At 37.1% G+C, this 19,769-nt stretch overlaps 1 protein-coding gene across 1 annotated transcript; it reads left to right on the top strand.

Annotated features, from left to right (window-relative positions):
• The first annotated feature begins 5,083 nt into the window (after window positions 1-5,083).
• LOC122053573 lies at window positions 5,084-19,676 on the top strand. Its single transcript, XM_042615597.1, has 4 exons — window positions 5,084-5,434; window positions 6,308-6,463; window positions 6,646-7,323; window positions 18,478-19,676. The coding sequence occupies exons 1-4, from the start codon at window positions 5,105-5,107 to the stop codon at window positions 19,117-19,119; spliced, it is 1,806 nt and encodes a 601-aa protein (XP_042471531.1). The 5' UTR covers window positions 5,084-5,104; the 3' UTR covers window positions 19,120-19,676.
• The last annotated feature ends 93 nt before the right edge of the window (window positions 19,677-19,769 follow it).

The raw sequence follows: 19,769 nt of genomic DNA, 5'->3' as shown, positions 1-19,769 counted from the left end.
GAAAGCTAATATTTAATTTCCTAAAATAACTTTAGGTCAACCGAAAAGAACAATCAAATCACAAGGAAAAGAAAAACAAAAGAACACTATATCGAAAACAAATTCGAAACACTAGAATCGTATGTCTCTTGTATTTAGTATTATTTCCAAAAATAACTAGTATGATGCGGAAAGAAAAATTACTAGTTATACCTTTTAGAAAGACCTCTTGATCTTCTACCGTATTCCTCTTCTAACCTCGGATGTTGTGTGGGCAACGATCTTCCGAGATGAGAACCACCTAGCCACCTTCTTCCTTCTTCCTTCAAGTTTCGGCCAAGCACGAGAACTTTCAAAGGATGAAGAATTTTCCACCAACCAAGCTCCAAGGGATGCATGCTTTCTCTCCTTCTTCTCCTTCCTTGATCCGGCCACATCCTCCAAGCTCCAAGAGATGATAGATTTCGGCCACAACAAGAGGAGAGAAGAGAAAGGGAAGGGTCGGCCACCACACCAAGGAAAAGAGGGAGAAAAATAGAATAGAGTCCTTCGCCTTGAAGCCTCCTCTACCTCCTCTTTTATAATCCTTGGTCTTAACAAATAAGGAAAATTTAATAAAAACTTTCTTAATTCTTTTGCCATTGAAAAGGAAAATTTATTTAATTAAAAATAATTTTTCTTTTCAATTTGTAATGGCCGGCCACCACATAAATTCTCCAAGCAAATAAACTTTTAAACAAAAATTAAAACTTCCTTATTTGCTTCCGGAAATTTATAAAAAATTTGTCCAATAATTTTTATCCCTTCATGATTGATTTATAAAAAGGAAATTTAATAAATTAAAATCTTTCTTTTAAATATGTGGAATAAAAGAAAGTTATCTTTATATATTAAAAACTCTTTTAATCTACAAATAAGGAAATATATCAAATCTTTTCTTAATCTTTTGTAGAAACTTATAAAAGAGAATATTTAATTTTAAACTCTCTTTTAAATCATGAACATGGTTAAAAAGGAAAGTTTTCTTAAAATTTAAAATCCTCCTTTAATCAACAAATAAGGAAAGATTTCAAATTTTAAACTCTCTTTTAAACATGTAGATGATTTACAAATTAGGAAAGTTTTTACAAAAAATTAAAACCATCCTTTTATACTACAAATAAGGAAAGAGATTAATCTCTTCTCTTAATCTTTTGTAGAAAACTATAAAAGGAAATTTTTAATTTTTAAACTCTCTTTTAAAATCATGATATCCACATAAGAAATAATTTTAATAAAAATCCTTTTTAATATTCTAGTGGCTGGCCACCTAAGCTTGGGACCCAAGCTTTGGCCGGCCACCTACATGGCTTATCCACTTGGTCTTGGCCGGCCCTAGCTTGGGTTCCAAGCTAGCTTGGCCGGCCCCATTGGATGGGTAAGAAGGTGGGTATGCGGTGGGTGTAAATCTCTATATACTAGAGGCTACGATAGGGACCGAGAGGAGGAATTGGTTTTGGTCTCCCGATAAAATTAAGCATCCCGTGCTCGCCCCGAACACACAACTTAATTTTATCAATAATAATTCATTCCACTAGAGAACTATTATTGAACTACCGCACCAATCCCAAATTACATTTTTGGGATCCTTCTTATCATAAGTGTGTTAGTCTCCCTGTGTTTAAGATAACAAATGTCCATTAATTAAGTAAGTTACTGACAACTCACTTAATTAATATCTAGCTCCAAGAGTAGTACCACTCAACTTCATCGTCATGTCGGACTAAGTCCACCTGCAGGGTTTAACATGACAATCCTTATGAGCTCCTCTTGGGGACATTCTCAACCTAGATTACTAGGACACAGTTTCCTTCTATAATCAACAACACACACTATAAGTGATATCATTTCCCAACTTATCGGGCTTATTGATTCATCGAACTAAATCTCACTCATTGATAAATTAAAGAAATAAATATCAAATATATGTGCTTGTTATTATATTAGGATTAAGAGCACACACTTCCATAATAACTGAGGTCTTTGTTCCTTTATAAAGTCAGTATAAAAGAAACGACCTCTAATGGTCCTACTCAATACACTCTTAGTGTACTAGTGTAATTATATAGTTAAGATAAACTAACACCTAATTACACTACGACCTTCCAATGGTTTGTTCCTTTCCATCATGGTCGTGAGCTACTGTTTATAATTTATAAGGTACTGATAACATGATCTTCTGTGTGTGACACCACACACCATGTTATCTACAATATAAATTAATTAAACAACTACATTTATCACAAATGTAGACATTTGACCAATGTGATTCTTATTTCTAGATAAATGTTTTATACCAAAAGCTAGGCTTTTAGTATACATTCTAACACTAGTCACCTTGACCCACATTGGGCCTCCTCGCAAGCATTCGCACCCGGTTAAGTTGACATACTCTGGGCCTCCCTGCGAGCATTCGATCATCTTGACCTACTCCGGGCCTCCCCGCAAGCATTCGGTCACCTTGACCTGCTTCGGGCCTCCCTGCGAGCATCCGGTCACTCTGACATACTCGCCTTCCCACAAGCATCAAGTCATCCTGACTTGCTTCAGACCTCCCCGTGAGCATCTGGTCTCCCCGACCTGCTCCAAGTCTCCCCTCGAGTATCTATCCACCCTGACCCAGTTCGGGGCCTTTCTACAAGCATCTGATCATCCTGACCTGTTCCAGACCTCCCTGTAAGTAGTTGGATCTGGTCAATCTTGACATGTTCGGGTCTATCCGAGAGCATCTGGTCACCCTGACCTGCTTCAGGCCTCCCTACAAGTATCCGGTCACCCTAACCTGCTTTAGGCCTCCCTGCGAGCATCCAGTCACTCTGACCTACTTCAGGCCTCCCCGCAAGCATCTGGTCACCTTGACCTACTCCGGGTTCCCCGCGAACATCCGGTCAACCTGACATACCCCGGGCCCACCCTTAACTTCGTTCAAGGCCTCCCCACATTGTATCTAGTCTGTACCATGACTCTGATATCATTTGTTGTGACAGAAAGGATGCTCATATATCTCCACAATGACATGATATTGTCCACTTTGGGTCTAGGCCCTCATGGCTTTGCTCTTGGGCTCTCCCCAAAAGGCCTCATGCCAATGGAGATATTATGCATCTTTTTAACCCCATAATCTTTACCAAATCTTTCCAATGTGAGACTTTGATTGAACCCCAACAACAAATATCCTATTTCTAATAATTGCCAAATTATTGAACTATTGTAATAATTGCTTATTTTATGTTTTGACTAACCCTAATTTAACTTGGGTTGATGCACATCAGAAAGGGAAGATTGTAAATACCCTGGGTTGGTTATGATATGGTCAACTAAGTCAAATTAGATCTTATTGTATATTTTATCTTTATGTCTAAGTGTGTAGGAACTTAGCAACACAAGAAGTCGAGCGAAAAATGCGGCGAACGAGAAGGATGACATGGGAATCGAGTTGACGGACTCAGTACATCCGAGGGACGAGAAGCTGCAGAAGAGTACACCGGTGGAGCGAGAAGGACATGGGCAGTGCTTCTGAGGAATGAGAAGCCAGAGCGGGAGAATGCTCTAGGACAAAGTCGGAGTTGAATTCGGGTGAGCTCAAATTTGGATGGCTGGAGAATCACCTAAGCAACCAGAGCCAAAGTCGGACAAAGTCAACGATGAGTTGACCTTGTCCAAGTGCCTGGACTAAGTCCAGGTGGCCGAACTACAGACGCTCGGAGTGGGTCAGGGCCTTCGGAGAGTCATTGTGTTGTGGATGACGTCATATGTCTACGTCAGCAACACTCCAGACGCCCGAGCTAGGATAAAGTTTTATCCTCATATCGTTGCATAGCCGCTACAAGCAGATGAGATGCACCGCTGGGTGCGCCTGGGCCAGGACCAGGTGCCTAAAGTCACTACGTCAGCAAATGATTATTTTCGACTAGTGGACTATAAATAGAACTCCGGTGTTCTTCATTTAGAACAAAACTCAACAACATTTTATGTACTTTTATTTCCACACTCTGTACTTTAATTTTTTTTTGTCTTCAACACATGTACGAGTCTTCTCTACCTCCGAGGATTCGCTCGTAGTAGAAGATACTAGTGAGCCTTTATGGTCTTGAAATAGCAATCTTCTAATTTGATAATTTCAAATTAAGTAAATCCGGTCGTCTTGTACTCTCTTGTTATTTGATTCTAATTTGATTAAATGTTTGTCTAACTTAAATCGAAAGTTTTTTAGAAAGATATTTTTATAATTTTAAGCAATTCATCTCCTATTGTCGGATCGTACATGACTAACATAAGGGTATTAAGTTGTTTCTCAGATATCCATAATTTAATTCTTAATTATGATATATTTATCCTTCAAATGAATTGCACAATCATAAAATACTAGACTTTTTGACTGTTTACTACCAATACTTTTTAATTTATTATTTTTGTATAGAGTCAAATGAATCACCTCAAATTCTATCTTACCTTATCAATTTTTTTTATACTATTTCTGAGTCAAATGTTCTAATTTAAATATAATTTATTTAATATTAAAAGTTAAGAAATACTCAGTATTTATTTAATTTCTACAGGACAACAATGACATTTATTTTTCGTGTTAACCTGGATGGGCTGACGGACAGACTGTGTGAGTAAATCGTCTTTTGCTGCCACCAACATTTATTTATTTTTTTTTAAAAAAAAAAACATATCCTTCCTTCAGTGGATGTCTTTATTTTAATTTCTTATTAATTTTTTATAGAATTCTTAAATAAAATAACAACTAAAAGCAGTAGAAGTTAAGAAGAAAATAGAATTTCAGCATCTAATAAATCGACATAATATCTAATCAACAGAGTGAAAAATGAACGAAATTATATTAATTAATGATTGACTTCATTTAATTCTTGTTTTACTCCTAAAATACCCCTCTTTCCTAAGTTCTGGCGTGTAACACAACGCCTTTCTGGGACAGACTGAGGGTATTTTGGGTATTTCATGTTTTTGGAGACTCAGTTTGCTTGGGCATCAAAGGCAGGATTACTATAAAAGCCAAACGCTTCGGCCAAGGAAGAGAAGCGATCTCCGTATCCACGGCATTGCTTTAGGTGTACGGCAAATGGCGGTTGCGTCAAGGATGATGAGGTGGCTTCAATGGGGGTCAGCGAAGAACAAGAAGTACGAGGTCCGATTGGTGGTGCGTCGGATCGAGGGGATGCCTAAGAAATCGGCGGTCGCGGCAGTGGAGGTGAAGTGGAGGGGGCCGAAGACGGTGCTAAAATCGCTGCGGCGCGACCGGGTGAGGCGGAGCTGGACGCGGGAGGAGGAGATCCGGGAAGGCGGCGTCGTGGTGTGGGACGAGGAATTCCTCATCGCCTGTACCCTCACTGCCCTCAAGGGCGACGCCGCCGCCTTCATCCCTTGGGAAATCGCCTTCACCGTCTACTCCGTGAGTTGGATTGCCCTAAAAATTTTCCTTTTTTCCTTTTCTTTGTTTCTATTTTCTTCGTTATTCCCAAAGTTTTCGATTCTATAAACCTATTGCTTTTAAGTAATATCATTCGGACATCATCCAGGCTTTGAACAATTAGTTTGAATCAAATTTTAGATTCCTCGTAGTCTTCTCAGAGTGCTTCAAAATGTTTTTCGCTCTATCTTAACCTGCGCAGATTTACTTCACAGTCTTAATTATTAATTGGGAGGTTTCTTTCCACTTTTTACTTAACGTTAGAAGAGTAAAAAAAAACCCCTTAAAATGTAGTCTTCCATTGCTCTTGTGGATTGTGTGCATATCTTTGTTTACTTACGAGAACTTGAATGTAAAATTTTTGATATTATGTTTGGAATAGCTGATTTTTCGCATTTGTTGAGAATAACACAATGAGAGTTTCTAAAGTATGAAATTGTAAAGTTTATTCAATGATTAAATTCTTCTTGTTTCTGAAAATAATAGTTTCAGAGCATGTTCATAAGAATATCTGATGTGTGATATAGTAGTTTAAATCTGAATAACATAATAAATTAAAGTTTCTTCTATCTATGGTCATGGCACCAAACTTAAAGTTTGCAGTTGACTTTTTGCTATTTTATTTGCAAATGACTTTGCAAGTTACACATTTCTGGAATGACATTATTTCTTATATCATGTCTCTGCAATATGAATATTGCGCCTTGCTGTGCTGCGTTTCATTTTTTGGTGCTATCTGTCGACAAATTATTCCTCAGTTTGATGAATTTCCCTCTTCGAGTTAAGCTATGCCACGTTCGAGATTTTATAGAAAATTTAGATCCTGCAAATAACCTTTTTAATGTCCACTCTTAGGGTTTAAGTGAAGGTACTAAGAATAAGAACACGGTGATTGGAGAGGCTTCTTTGAACCTTGCAGAGTTTGCTTTGACTACTGAAGGGAAGGAGATTGAGACTGCTGTTCCTTTGTCTCCTGCAAGTGTTGCTTCTGAGTTTCAGCCAACATTAAAAGTATGTACGCGCTCATTGATTTTATCGTGATTTTAGTAATAATCAGACCTTTGACATAAATCTTTTAAGTCAATTGTTGGTTAAGACAATCTAATTTTTGTTCTCTTAATAAGCTGCATGTTTTACCTTTCGTCACCATTTCTGTTCCATGTCACTGATAATGTGACATTCTTTTGCCACAGTTGACATGTTGCTTACTAGAGTTAAGGAATGTCTATGAATCAGCAGAGGTTGTGCAGAATCATGTAGTTCCTGTTCTATCTTCACCTCCTATCTCTGATGCTTTCCGTTCTGAAAATAATAAATTTCCTCTTAGCAAACCTGGATATAGAAAAATTGGTATACTGAAAGCTCTAGTTTTGTGTCAAAAACCCAAGAAGACAGTGTGTCAGATTGGTTACATCAGTAGTGAGAATTCTTCTCATAGGAACATTTCCGCACGGATAAAGTGCTCTTCTGGCATAGAGTCACTCAATGATGACCATGAAGATGTAAAATCTATTACGGGGGATTCCAGTGAAAGGAAATCCTTCAACTATGGAACTTTAGCATATGCAAACTGTATGACGGAATTATTTACTACGGGAATGGTGACAAAGGACAATGAGGGGTTGATTTATTATAGTCAGCAGAACTCAGGTACCGGTGAATCACATATTGAAGAGAAAGAGATGTTTGTGTCTGAACAACTTATTTCCAACACATCAAAGAGAAGTATCCTTTCATGGAGGCTTAGCTTCAGATATACAAAGAATAAAGAGGAGCCTCTTTTAAAGAAATCAAATGCAGCAGAGGGTGGTGATGACATTGATTTTGTTCGGCGTCAACTAAGCTCTATTGAAAGATCAACATCTCTACAGGTATATTCTGGTTATTCACTAGTTCTTGTGTTGGAATTGTGATTCTTCATAGTTATATTTAGTTGCATTCTTGGTAGGCATGCATTAAGCAGGTGCTGAAACTTATTTTTCCATTTATTTTTTGTCTTTGTTATATTTGATCCGGTGATGATATGGGGTCCCACCAAAGGTGAGCCAAAGTAAGGAAGACCGGCTGACGTGAAAGATAAAGTTGAGTGGGGTATCCTAGTCCGTCGAGCGGACCATGCCGTGTTGAGCGGACCAGGTATGGTCGAATGGGCAGGTTGCGGCCGAGTTGATGGTGATAGATGTGTGGACAAGTAAGTTGGGTTTTGCCCTGGCCAAGTAAAATGGCCCTCTGGTAATAAAGAGAAATAAGCAGCAGCTGGCCTCGTTGACCAGGCTTTGCGTCCGGTCTGAGCTGGATAACCACCGACAATTAAGAAACAAGGAAAATGACAAGTCGACAGGTCCTGAGGACACCGTCGAGCGGAGCCAGCCCAGTTGAACGGATCCCGATCGGCTGATTACCCCATCAAGTATCTTGTCATATCATTTTGGGAGTTTGTGTCGCTGACAACAGGGTATGTCCAGTAGGCAATCATACATTAGAAGCTTCCAGGTTGTCACATAAGAGGATTGCATGGCTGCTTAAGGTATGGTGTCCTGTCTCTTCATAGGACACCTAGGAAGATGTGCTTATGCCTTGAGATGTGTGCACGAGCACCATGTTGACATAATAAAAGGAAAAAGTATGCACAATTTTGTCGTCTACATCTACTTGCTACAATTAGGGGTGTAAATGAACCAAACCACTCATGAGATATTTGAAGCTCGATTCAATAAAAGCTCGTTTAGTGAGACTTGTTAAGATAAATAAACCAAGATCAAGCTTCACAATACTCGGCTCGTTAGTGTAGGACCGTGATCGTTCAATAGAGGGGGGGTGAATATCGATTCGAAAAGTTGAGTTAAAATACGCAGCGGAAAAGTAAATGAACACAGTTGTTTTTACTTCGTTCGGAGCCTGTGACGACTCCTACTCGAAGGCCCGTGGTCCTTGACCACTTTCGTTGGGCAATTACTATCAATTCGAATATAGTTACAAAATAAGTACAGGAAATGCTAGTGAAAAAATATCGACAAGGAAATTAACTAAAACCCGAAGGAGCACTTTGTCGGAGCTTGTTGGCGTCGCAAGAACGTAGAGCAGCAGGACCAGCAGTAGAGGAGTTCTCAGATCTGTTTTTGAAGCTCCTGCCTGGGGCTTCTTTTATATGTTGCTCCGGGCGCCTGGAATGTGACGTAGCTGCTCAAACCGAGATGCTCCACGTGGCGACGACTTAGCTGGATATAATTTGCCTTCCGGGCGCCCGGACCACCTTGTTCCAGAAAACTCCCTTTTCCTGCAAAACAAAGTTAGTCCGAGGCAATATGTTTCCTGCAAAATAGTTTGTTAGCACATTTTATAATAGTATGAATTAGCACAAATAGTATGACTTAGATTCCATCTTTCCGAGACCGGAATCTAGTCACGATCTCGACTTAGACATCTGAAATGGATCTAAGCCGGATCGACGCCTAATGTTCCCTTCCCGGGAACGCGTCCTCGTAGTCACTCCCCTCCAGTGACTTACCTCACTTACCTGCCAGACGTCCGGTCAGCCCTTCGACCCGTCTGGACTTCTCGCCAACTATCTAGTCAGCCCGTCGACCTAGCTGGACTTCTTGCCGAGCGTCCGGTCAGTCCGTCGACCCGCTTGGACTTCTCGCCAGCCATCCGGTCAGCCCGTCGACCTAGCTGGGCTTCGTGCCATACATCCGGTCAGCCCGTCGACCTGTCTGTACTTCTCCTGCACACTTGATCAAAGTGTCAGACAACAACAAAACTAACTTAACATATTTGTCATTCATCAAAACCTAGGTTAGACCGTTAGTGCTACCCGCACCAACAATCTCCCCCTTTTTGATGGAATGACAACCTGGTTAAGTTAGTGAAAGAGCGCAAAAAAGAAAGAGCGCAAAAAAAACAGGTGCATCGGTTTTAAAGTTAGTTTTAGTGTTTTCAAGTTGGTTTATCTAACTTAACCACCTAACCCTCCCCCTTTGGCATTCATCAAAAAAAAAAATAAGCAAGGGTAAATAATCATAGTGTAGAGTTACTTTAAAAAAGTAAATACAGTTAATCTTGAAAAAAATCTGAGTTTGGTTCAGAATTCAAAGATAAAAGTACAATTTTTAAATCCAAGGAAAAAAAATCAAGTTGACTTGGGGGAGACAAGTTGAATTTTGAAAAGTATAAAATTAAAGTTAATCAAGTTTAACTTTTCAAGCGTGTAAAAATTTTTAAATCAGGATTTTCAAATTTTCTTTTCAAGTTTAAGTAATATTTACTTCTCAAAAAGGTAAATTTTTCAACTTCAATTTTTCAAAACAAAGCAAAAATTAAACAAGTAAGATTAAATTTGCCAAAATAAATTTTTAAGGCTAATTTGATAAAAGCTAAATTTGGAAAGTTTAATTTTCAAGCATATGTTACAAAACTGAATAAGTTTAAATATTCAACTTTTTAAATCGGGTTTAAAAATTAGGTGAGATTTAACTTCCAAGTTTTTCAAACACTTAGTTTAGCTTTTTGTAAACTGGTGTTTTAAAAATAAGTCAGTTTTAAAATAGCTGTACAAAGGCATTTTTCAAACACACAAAATTTTAATTAATTTCTCCCCCTGAACTTGATACCTAAATTTAAACAGCTGTCTAATCAATTAGATACTAACTAACTATCAGAAGATAGTAGCTTTCACTTGGTTAGTCAGATTAAGTTGATTATAAGCAGTCAGTCTTTGACTTGACTGATGAACTTAATCTGATTAATATCTGAGTTGTATTTAACGTCCAGACTTATGCTGATACACCGAAATAAGCATCTTAAGTCCAGACAGTTGGCCTATGCATCTCACCCCTTTCTATGTTTGTCAAACACAAGCAAGGTAAACCTAAGGTGTTGGTGAGATGCTCAAAAACTAGTCCTATGAGTACATGCTTTCTAAGGATTCAAAACTAGTCTAAGGCCAAAACTGTTTTTGAAAACCTAAAAATGGAAAGTTTTGAAAACACACAATTTTAACTTATAATTTGAAAGAATTATTTTTGAAAACACTTTTGAAATTTAAAATTCCTAGTCTATTGAGCGCATCCCTAATTTTCGACGTAAGTTACTAAACTCACTTTCAGGGAGTGGTTTTGTGAAAATGTCAGCTAAATTTGATTTGTACTCAATGTATTTGAGTTCAATATCACCTTTAGTAACATGATCCCTGATAAAGTGGTGTCTAATTTCAATATGTTTGGTTCTTGAATGATGCACAGGGTTCTTGGTTAAGTTAATTGAACTTATATTGTCAATTAATACTTTTACATTTGTGATATTTAAGTTGAAGTCTTTTAGAGTATGCATCATCCATAATAATTGTGCAACGCATTCGCCTATAGCTATGTATTCTGACTCAGTTGTAGATAGAGCAACACAATGTTGCTTTCTACTAAACCAGCTGACAAGTGATGAACCTAATAATTGGCATCCACCACTTGTACTTTTGCGGTCTAATTTACATCCAGCATAATCTGAGTCAGAATACCCTATTAGTTCAAAATTATTTGTCCTAGGATACCAAATTCCTACATTTGTTGTTCCCTTAAAGTATCTAAAAATTCTTTTGACTTGTGTCAGATGGGATTCCTTAGCACAAGTTTGGTATCTAGCACACATACTAACTGCAAATAAAATATCAGGTCGGCTTGCAGTTAAGTATAGTAGGCTACCTATTGCACTCCTATAATATTTTAAATCAACTGGTTTTCCATTTGGGTCATTATCTAAGATTGTGTTTACTGTCATAGGTGTTTTTATTTCTTTTGTATTTTCCGTTCCGAATTTTTTAAGTAATTCTTTAGTGTATTTGTGTTGATAAATATAATTTCCTTCATTTGTTTGTTTGATTTGTAATCCTAAGAAATAAGTTAATTTTCCTACTAAGCTCATTTCAAATTCTTTTTCCATTAAATTAATAAATTCTTCTAAAAAATCTGAATTTGTTGAGCCAAATATTATATCATCTACATATATTTGTGCAATAAATATGTCTGCATTTAATGATTTAACAAACAAGGTTGGGTCAATTTGACCTTGGTTGAATCATTTAGATGTTAAGTAGGATGTTAGCCTTTCATACCATGCCCTGGGTGCCTGTTTAAGTCCATATAATGCTTTCTTTAACTTAAAAACATAATCAGGGTGTTCTAGACTTTCAAACCCAGGAGGCTGACCTACATACACTTCTTCTTTAATTAGTCCATTAAGAAAGGCAGACTTAACATCCATTTGGTATAGTTTGAATCCCTTATGGGCTGCATAACTTAGTAACATTCTGATGGATTCTAGTCTGGCTACTGGGGCATAGGTCTCATCATAGTCAAGTCCTTCAACCTGACTAAACCCTTTGGCAACTAGCCTAGCCTTATTTCTAGTAATTTCCCCAGTTTCGCTTAATTTGTTTCTGAATATCCATTTTGTTTCTATTATTTTCTTATTCTTAGGTGGTGGTACTAGGTCCCAAACTTCATTACGCTCAAATTGGGCTAGTTCTTCTTGCATAGCTATAATCCAGTCTGGGTCTAGTAGGGATTCATCCACAGTTTTGGGTTCAATTTTTGAAATTAAAGAAATTTGACTTAGGTTTCTAAAGGATGATCTGGTTTGAACTCTCAAGTCTGGGTCACCAATTATTTGATCAGTTGGGTGATTTGGGTTAACTCTTATTGTTCTAGGGGGTTGACTCTCTTGATGTTGTTCCTCTTCTTCATGACTTAGAGTTTGGTTGGTTTCTGGAACAAATTCATGTGGTTGTGTAAGTTCTAAGTCTTGCTTAGTTTCTTCAAATTTTACATTAGTAGTTTCTTCAATTTTTAAGGTAACCTTATTGTAAATTCTATAGCCTCTACTATTTAGGGAATATCCTACAAAAATTCCATTTTCAATTTTAGAGGAGAATTTTCCTAAGTGTTCTCTTGTATTTAAGATAAAAACTGGGCACCCAAATACTTTAAAATATTTTATACTTGGCTGTTTATTATAAAACATTTCGAAGAATGTTTTGTTATGAGTTTTATTTTGTACATAGCAGGCTGTACTAACAGCTTCTGCCCAAAAGTATTTAGGTAGGTTATACTCATTTAACATTGTTCTAGAAGCTTCAAGTTAGGTTCTATTTTTTCTTTCTACAATCTCATTTTATTGGGGGGTTTTAGGGCATGAGAACTCATGATGGTAACCGTTTTCAAGACAAAAACTGTTAAAGTTGTGATTTTTAAATTCTCCCCCGTTGTCACTTCTAATTCTTTTAATTTTAATATCTTTTTCGTTTTCAATTTGTTTGCAAAAATTTATAAAAATTTCAAAAGTTTCATCTTTATGTTTTAAGAATTTTACCCAAGTAAACCTAGAATAATCATCTATAATTACTAAACAATATACGTTTCCATTTATAGATTTGACTCCATGGGAGTCAAAAAGGTCTAAATGTAGAAGTTCTAATATTGAGTTAGTTTGTAGCTGATTTGTTTGTTTGTGAGTGGATTTAGTTTGTTTGCCTTGTTGACAAGCATTACATATGGTTGAATCTAAGTTAGGTAATTTTGGTAAGCCTCTCACAAGTCCATTTAGTTTACTTATATTTCTGAAGTTGGTGTGAGACATCCGCCTATGCATAACCAAGTTTCTTCTTTTTGTGTTAAATAACACTTAATGGAAGAAATGGTTAAGTTGATGGCGTAGATGTTGTCTTTTCTAAAACCTTTTAGGCTTATGGTAGGATTATCTAGATGTTTGATTAAACACTCTGTGGATAGAAATTTAACCTTATACCTAGTATCACACAATTGACTTATACTCAGAAGATTATATTTAAAATTTTCAACAAGTAAAACATTTGTAATTATAAAGTCTAATTTTAATTCAATATTACCTATACCAATTACCTTGAGTTTGTCGTTGTTTCCAAAGGCAACTGTTCCTAAGCTTTTGTAAGTGAGTTGAGTGAACTTGGTGTGATCTCCAGTCATATGTTTGGAGCAACCACTGTCCAAAATCCACTTGGTTTCCTACAGTAAGTAGGATTTAAAGTTAGTCTTTTATTTTTGAGCAGACATTATTTAAGTTAAGTCTTAAAATTTTGAAATTATTATTATTTTTTTTTTTTAGTTTAACATTAGAATTTTGAAATTAATTTTTAAGTTTAAAATTAAAATTAATTTTTAAGTTTAAAATTAAAATTTTATTTTTAAGTTTAAAATTAATATTTTGAAATTAATTTTTAAGTTTAAAATTAAAATTTTGAAATTATTTTTAAATTTAAAATTACAATTTTGAAATTAATTTTTAAGTTTCAAATTAAAAATTTTGAAATTAATTTTTAAGTTTAAAATTAAAATTTTGAAATTACTTTTTAAGTTTAAAATTAAAAATTAATATTTTGAAAAAAAAATTTGAGTTTAAAAATAAAATTTTGAAATTATTTTTTAAGTTTCAAATTAAAAATTTTGAAATTAATTTTTAAGTTTAAAATTAAAATTTTGAAATTACTTTTTAAGTTTAAAATTAAAAATTAATATTTTGAAAAAAAATTTTGAGTTTAAAAATAAAATTTTAAAATTAATTTTTAAGTTTCAAATTAAAAATTTTGAAATTAATTTTTAAGTTTAAAATTAAAATTTATTTTTAAGTTTAAAATTAATATTTTGAAATTTTTTTTTAGTTTAAAAATAAAATTTTGAAATTAATTTTTAATTAAGCAAATTTAAGTCTTATTCATCTCACCCGATCTATATTATCAATCAGGGAATCCTGTGATTTTGTGAGATGAAATTGGTTTGATTACAGAGTTTGGTTTAACTAGTATTAGATTCAGGTTTAGTTTTGGTCTCTACAAACAGGCATTCTTCGGATAAACTTCTAAGCTTGGTGAGTCACATGGACGTCATTAGAAGTAACCAACCTTTCGAGGTTTTCCGAATAGTCCTATCCACGGAGCTTAGTACTAAATCTTGGTCTAACTGGTTAGGATTCGTTTAAGGGTAGCTTCGGTCAGTTCCACTTGGCCAAATGCACCAGATCGAAGTCATATCTTTCTAGACATGCGATGCTCAAGTTTCCCTAACGTACTATCATCCAAAAACTTCACCAGTACCATGATTCAAGTTAAACTTGGTCTCTAATCCTAATTACCCTGCCGGGTTAATTTGTTTTGGGTTACTCTGTCGGGTAAGTTAGTTTTGGAGTTGCCAGCTATTCTGGAGCCTCCCCCTGAATTATTGGCCATTGATTTTAAATTTTGGTTTTAGGTTTGTGTCGATTCTTTTTATAGTTATGGTTAACTTGGTGATAATTTTGTTGATTTTTAAAGTGTTTAGATTTTGAATTTGATTTAGGTTTGTATTTTGGATTTTGGTTTGGTTTATTCGATTTTATATAATGTATTTTTTCTTTAGGTATATAATATTGATTAAGTCCTACTTGTGTGGTCAGACACACTTTCGGAACCCAAGCTAGATTGGTTGATTTGTATTAGGTTATTAATGATTTGAAGGTTTTATTTGAATTCGACTTATATCCTAGTCCGGTTTTATTATAACATGCTTTTTTATTATTCGGGATTAAGTCTAAATTTTTTGATCTTGTTGTGAATTTTTCTAACATTTCTTTTAAATTATTAATCTCATTTTTTAATGATAAATTCTCCTTCTCAAGTGTTAGATCTTGAGTTGGATTTGAATTTTTGATTTGTTCCTTGAGGTTTTGATTTTCCTCAAGAAGTGATTTGTTTTCATTTTCTATTTTAATTAATTTATTGTTTAAACAGGAAATAATTCTAAAAAAAAATTTGTTTAAATTAAAGTATACCTTATTCGGGCTTTCGGAAACGAGTACGGACTCGTGACTTGTTTCGGGTTCAGACCCGTCTTCATCTTCCGACTCGTCTTCTATTTCAGCTTCGTGGGCCATCAGTGCGAGGTGGCTCTGATGTTTCTGTTCTTCTTCCTCCGATTCGTCCGAGGAGTCGTCCCACGTTGCTTTGAGTGCCTTCTTTTTGGTTGGCTTCGGTTTGTCGAACTTCAGTTTTGGGCATTCGTTCTTGTAGTGTCCCTTTTTATTGCAGCCGAAGCAAGTAACGTTCCTTTGTTCTGTGGGAGAGCTGATCTTTTGAAGGTCCTTTTTACTGAAGCTCCTCTTTCTCCTGGTGAACATTTTTCTTACCAAGTTCACCAGGTGTTCTTCGTCTTCGGAGTCTTGGTCGGAATCTTCTTCAAATTCAGGCTTGCTTTTCTTTTCTTTGGTGGAACCTGCAAATAAAGCTATACCTTTCTCGGCTCCAGCATTAGTTTGTTCATGTAATTCTAATTCACAGAAAAGCTCATCTAATTTTAACTTAGAAAGATTTTTTGAAATTTTGTAGGCATCCACTATTGATGCCCACAAACTATTACGTGGAAAGGCGTTTAATGCGTACCTTATTAAGTCTCTGTTTTCCATCTGGTAGCCTATCGCATGAAGCCCGTTGAGGATGTCCTTCATCCTCGCATGGAGCTGATTCGCCGTTTCTCCTTCCTGCATTTTTATATTAAAAATTTTATTTAAAAGCAGGTCTCGTTTTGTTACCTTGGCGTCGCTCGTTCCCTCGTGCAGCTCGATCAATTTGTCCCACAGTTCTTTAGCGTTTTTGTGTGGACCGACTCTGTTTAGTTCTTCTCTTGTTAATCCGCACTGTAGAGTGTTGATCGCTTTATTTTCTGTTGATGCCTTTTTCTTTAAGTCTGCTGTCCAGTCTTCAGGATCCAGTAAATTCCCGGAGTTGTCTACTGGAATTTTGTAGGGTCTCGTAATGCTCATCCACTGGTCGAAGTCTGTCTTGAGGTAAACCTCCATCCGCTTTTTCCAGTACGGAAAATCGTCCCCGTTGAAGAGTGGAGGGCGTACTGTGCTGAATCCTTCTGTCTGAGACATTTTAGTCCTATGTACAGACGAAAGAAAAGAGACAAAAAAAATCCCAAGACTTGGTCTTGGATTAGTAGTGCGGGACGCAAAAAATAGTAGACAAATCTAGATTGGTGTTTCACCAATTTAGATTTAATTGCAAAAAAAATGATATACCAGTTTAGAATTAGAAAAAAAAAATTAAGAGGAATAAAAAACAAAGGAAAGGTTTCACCCCCAGTCTGATTGGTGGTTGCACCAAATCAGAGCGGTACCTGCTCTGATACCACTTGTAGGACCGTGATCGTTCGATAGAGGGGGGGGTGAATATCGATTCGAAAAGTTGAGTTAAAATACGCAGCGGAAAAGTAAATGAACACAGTTGTTTTTACTTCGTTCGGAGTCTGTGACGACTCCTACTCGAAGGCCCGTGGTCCTTGACCACTTTCGTTGGACAATCACTATCAATTCGAATATAGTTACAAAATAAGTACAGGAAATGCTAGTGAAAAAATACCGACAAGGAAATTAACTAAAACCCGAAGGAGCACTTTGTCGGAGCTTGTTGGCGTCGCAAGAACGTAGAGCAGCAGGACCAGCAGTAGAGGAGTTCTCAGATCTGTTTTTGAAGCTCCTACCTGGGCTTCTTTTATATGTTGCTCCGGGCGCCTGGATTCCTTCCGGGCGCCTGGAATGTGACGTAGCTGCTCAAACCGAGATGCTCCACGTGGCGACGACTTGGCTGGATATAATTTGCCTTCCGGCGCCCGGACCTCCGGGCGCCCGGACCACCTTATTCCAGAAAACTCCCTTTTCCTGCAAAACAAAGTTAGTCTGAGGCAATATGTTTCTTGCAAAATAGTTTATTAGCACATTTTATAATAGTATGAATTAGCACAAATAGTATGACTTAGATTCCGTTTTTCCGAGACCGGAATCTAGTCACGATCTCGACTTAGACATCCGAAATGGATCTAAGCCGGATCGACGCCTAATGTTCCCTTCCCGGGAACGCGTCCTCGCAGTCACTCCCCTCCAGTGACTTACCTCACTTACCTGCCAGACGTCCGGTCAGCCCTTCGACCCGTCTGGACTTCTCGCCAGCTATCTAGTCAGCCCATCGACCTAGCTGGACTTCTTGCTAAGCGTCCGGTCAGCCCGTCGACCCGCTTGGACTTCTCGCCAGCCATCCGGTCAACCCGTCGACCTAGCTGGGCTTCGTGCCATACATCCGGTCAGCCCGTCGACCTGTCTGGACTTCTCCTGCACACTTGATCAAAGTGTCAGACAACAACAAAACTAACTTAACCTATTTGTCATTCATCAAAACCTAGGTTAGATCGTTAGTGCTACCCGCACCAACAGTTAGCTCGTGAAGCTGTTCATTAGTAAGCTCATGAATCAACTTTTAAATGAAAAAAAAATAATAATTTTGATATTGAATTTATATATTTTATATTCTACTTATGAAAAATATAGACATATATTAAATTTATTTATTAAAATAAAATTGTAAATTTTAATAAGAATATTATAATTTCCTATAAATAAATAATTTAATTTTTAATGAATATTTAAATTTATAATTTATATTTATTAAGTTTATTTAGGCTCGATAAAAGTTCGAATAAGCTCGTGAGCCATGAATATATTTGTTAAATAAAGCTCGAGCTCGGCTCGATTATAAACTAGTCAAACTCAAACATTCAAGAGTTTGGCTCGGCTCAATTCGGTTCAATTACACCCCTAGCTACAGTTCCCATTTCTTGAGATTACTGGACACTGACTTGAGCGTCGGAGGTTCAACGCCGGAAACCCCTTCCCGACTTAGCACCCCTAGCTACGTTTGTTGTCTTGCAGAACTACGTGAAATCTTCGCCACATCAACTTTATAGCCACATCCCGAGGCTTGGACAGCATTGATATTGAAGGCAAAAATCGATATATTTTGCCCTGTTTGCTTATATTGACATCCTCGGTTAGTGCAACCATTCATATATCTTAATTCATGAATATTACATTTCCTAAACTGTATTCTGGATATATTTGCTTGCCTACTCTGCTCTGTCTATGAGCACCATTTTAATCATATAATAGCTTTCAAATAACTTCAAAAGTTATTGCAGAACTGTAATGGCAATTCATCGGAGAACTGCTCACCAGCACATGACTTTGGTGATGACAACTTTGTAGTAGGGAGATGGGAACTGAAAGATATAATAAGCCGTGACGGTCAGTCGAAGCTCCAAACCCGAGTCTTCTTTGCTTCGATCGACCAGAGGAGTGAACAAACATCCGGCAAGGCTGCTTGTGCTGTTCTTGTTACCATCATCGCCGACTGGTTTTATGCTAACCCCCATGTGATGCCTATCAAATCTCAATTAGACCAACTTATCCGGGAAGGCTCTTCTAATTGGAGGGACCTTTGTGAGAATTGTTCATACAAGGACCGATTCCATGATAGACACTTTGACATTGAAACTGTCCTCGAGGCCAAGATTCGACATCTTTCACTTGTCCCTGCAAAGTCCTTTGTGGGATTCTTCCATCCTGATGCTGGAGCAGCTGATGATGGTGAAGAATTCAACTTTCTAAAGGAGGCTAAGTCTTTTGACGAGATCTGGGATGAAATCAGCCATGCTGAATTGGAGACCTCAGCCGCCGACGATCCTCATTTGTACATTATCAGTTGGAATGACCATTTTTTCATCCTCAAGGTCGAGCACGATGCTTATTACATAATAGACACTTGGGGAAAGACTTCATGAAGGGTGCAGCAAGGCTTACATCCTCAAGTTTGATGAAACCACGACAATTAGCAAACAGAGAATGAAAGCCACACAGGAAGAACCCGATATTGTGACCTCCAATTCTGAGGATGAGCTCATATGCCATGGAAAGGAATCCTGCAAAGAATACATCAAGAGCTTCCTGGCAGCCATACCAATCAGGCAACTCCAAGCTGATCTAAGGACCAGATCGACTACCTCCACGCTAATCCATCAGCGCCTCCAGATCGACTTCATTACACTCAAGAGCTTCAAGGAGAGACCGGTGGAGCCTGTATGAGAACTAACCGACAAGTTTCTGTTCTTTGTTCTCCAGTGCTGCAGAGTCTGAGATTGAACCTTAGGGAGAAGAGAGGCGACAGCATCATCTGAGTTGTCATTGGCCTCCAGAACCAGACCAAGCATTTTTTGTTAGAACAGCAATCCTACGAATAGCCCTGCTTTGTTAATTAACCATCAACTATTGGGATTTGGATTAGAACAAGGATATCTTCCCTTTCCCCATGTTCTTGGAGCAAGTGTAAAATGATTGCAGATTGGAGTATTGAAAGTAATCTCTTACAAAATAGAATAAAGTTGGGCACAATAAATTCTTCTCTTGGACCCAGTAATGTCCTTTCTGTTTCCCA

Source organism: Zingiber officinale, chromosome 3A (genome assembly GCF_018446385.1).
Source record: "Zingiber officinale cultivar Zhangliang chromosome 3A, Zo_v1.1, whole genome shotgun sequence".
NCBI classification, from domain to species: domain Eukaryota; kingdom Viridiplantae; phylum Streptophyta; class Magnoliopsida; order Zingiberales; family Zingiberaceae; genus Zingiber; species Zingiber officinale.
The sequence above is the reverse complement of the archived record's forward strand: the minus strand, read 5'-3'. Positions and strand labels throughout refer to the sequence as shown.

Coding starts and splice junctions, on each gene's coding strand:
- LOC122053573 (XM_042615597.1), top strand. CDS start 5,105: ATGGCGGTTGCGTCAAGGATGATGAGGTGGCTTCAATGGGGGTCAGCG. Junction 5,435..6,307: donor TCGCCTTCACCGTCTACTCC/GTGAGTTGGATT, acceptor GTCCACTCTTAG/GGTTTAAGTGAAGGTACTAA. Junction 6,464..6,645: donor AGTTTCAGCCAACATTAAAA/GTATGTACGCGC, acceptor CTTTTGCCACAG/TTGACATGTTGCTTACTAGA.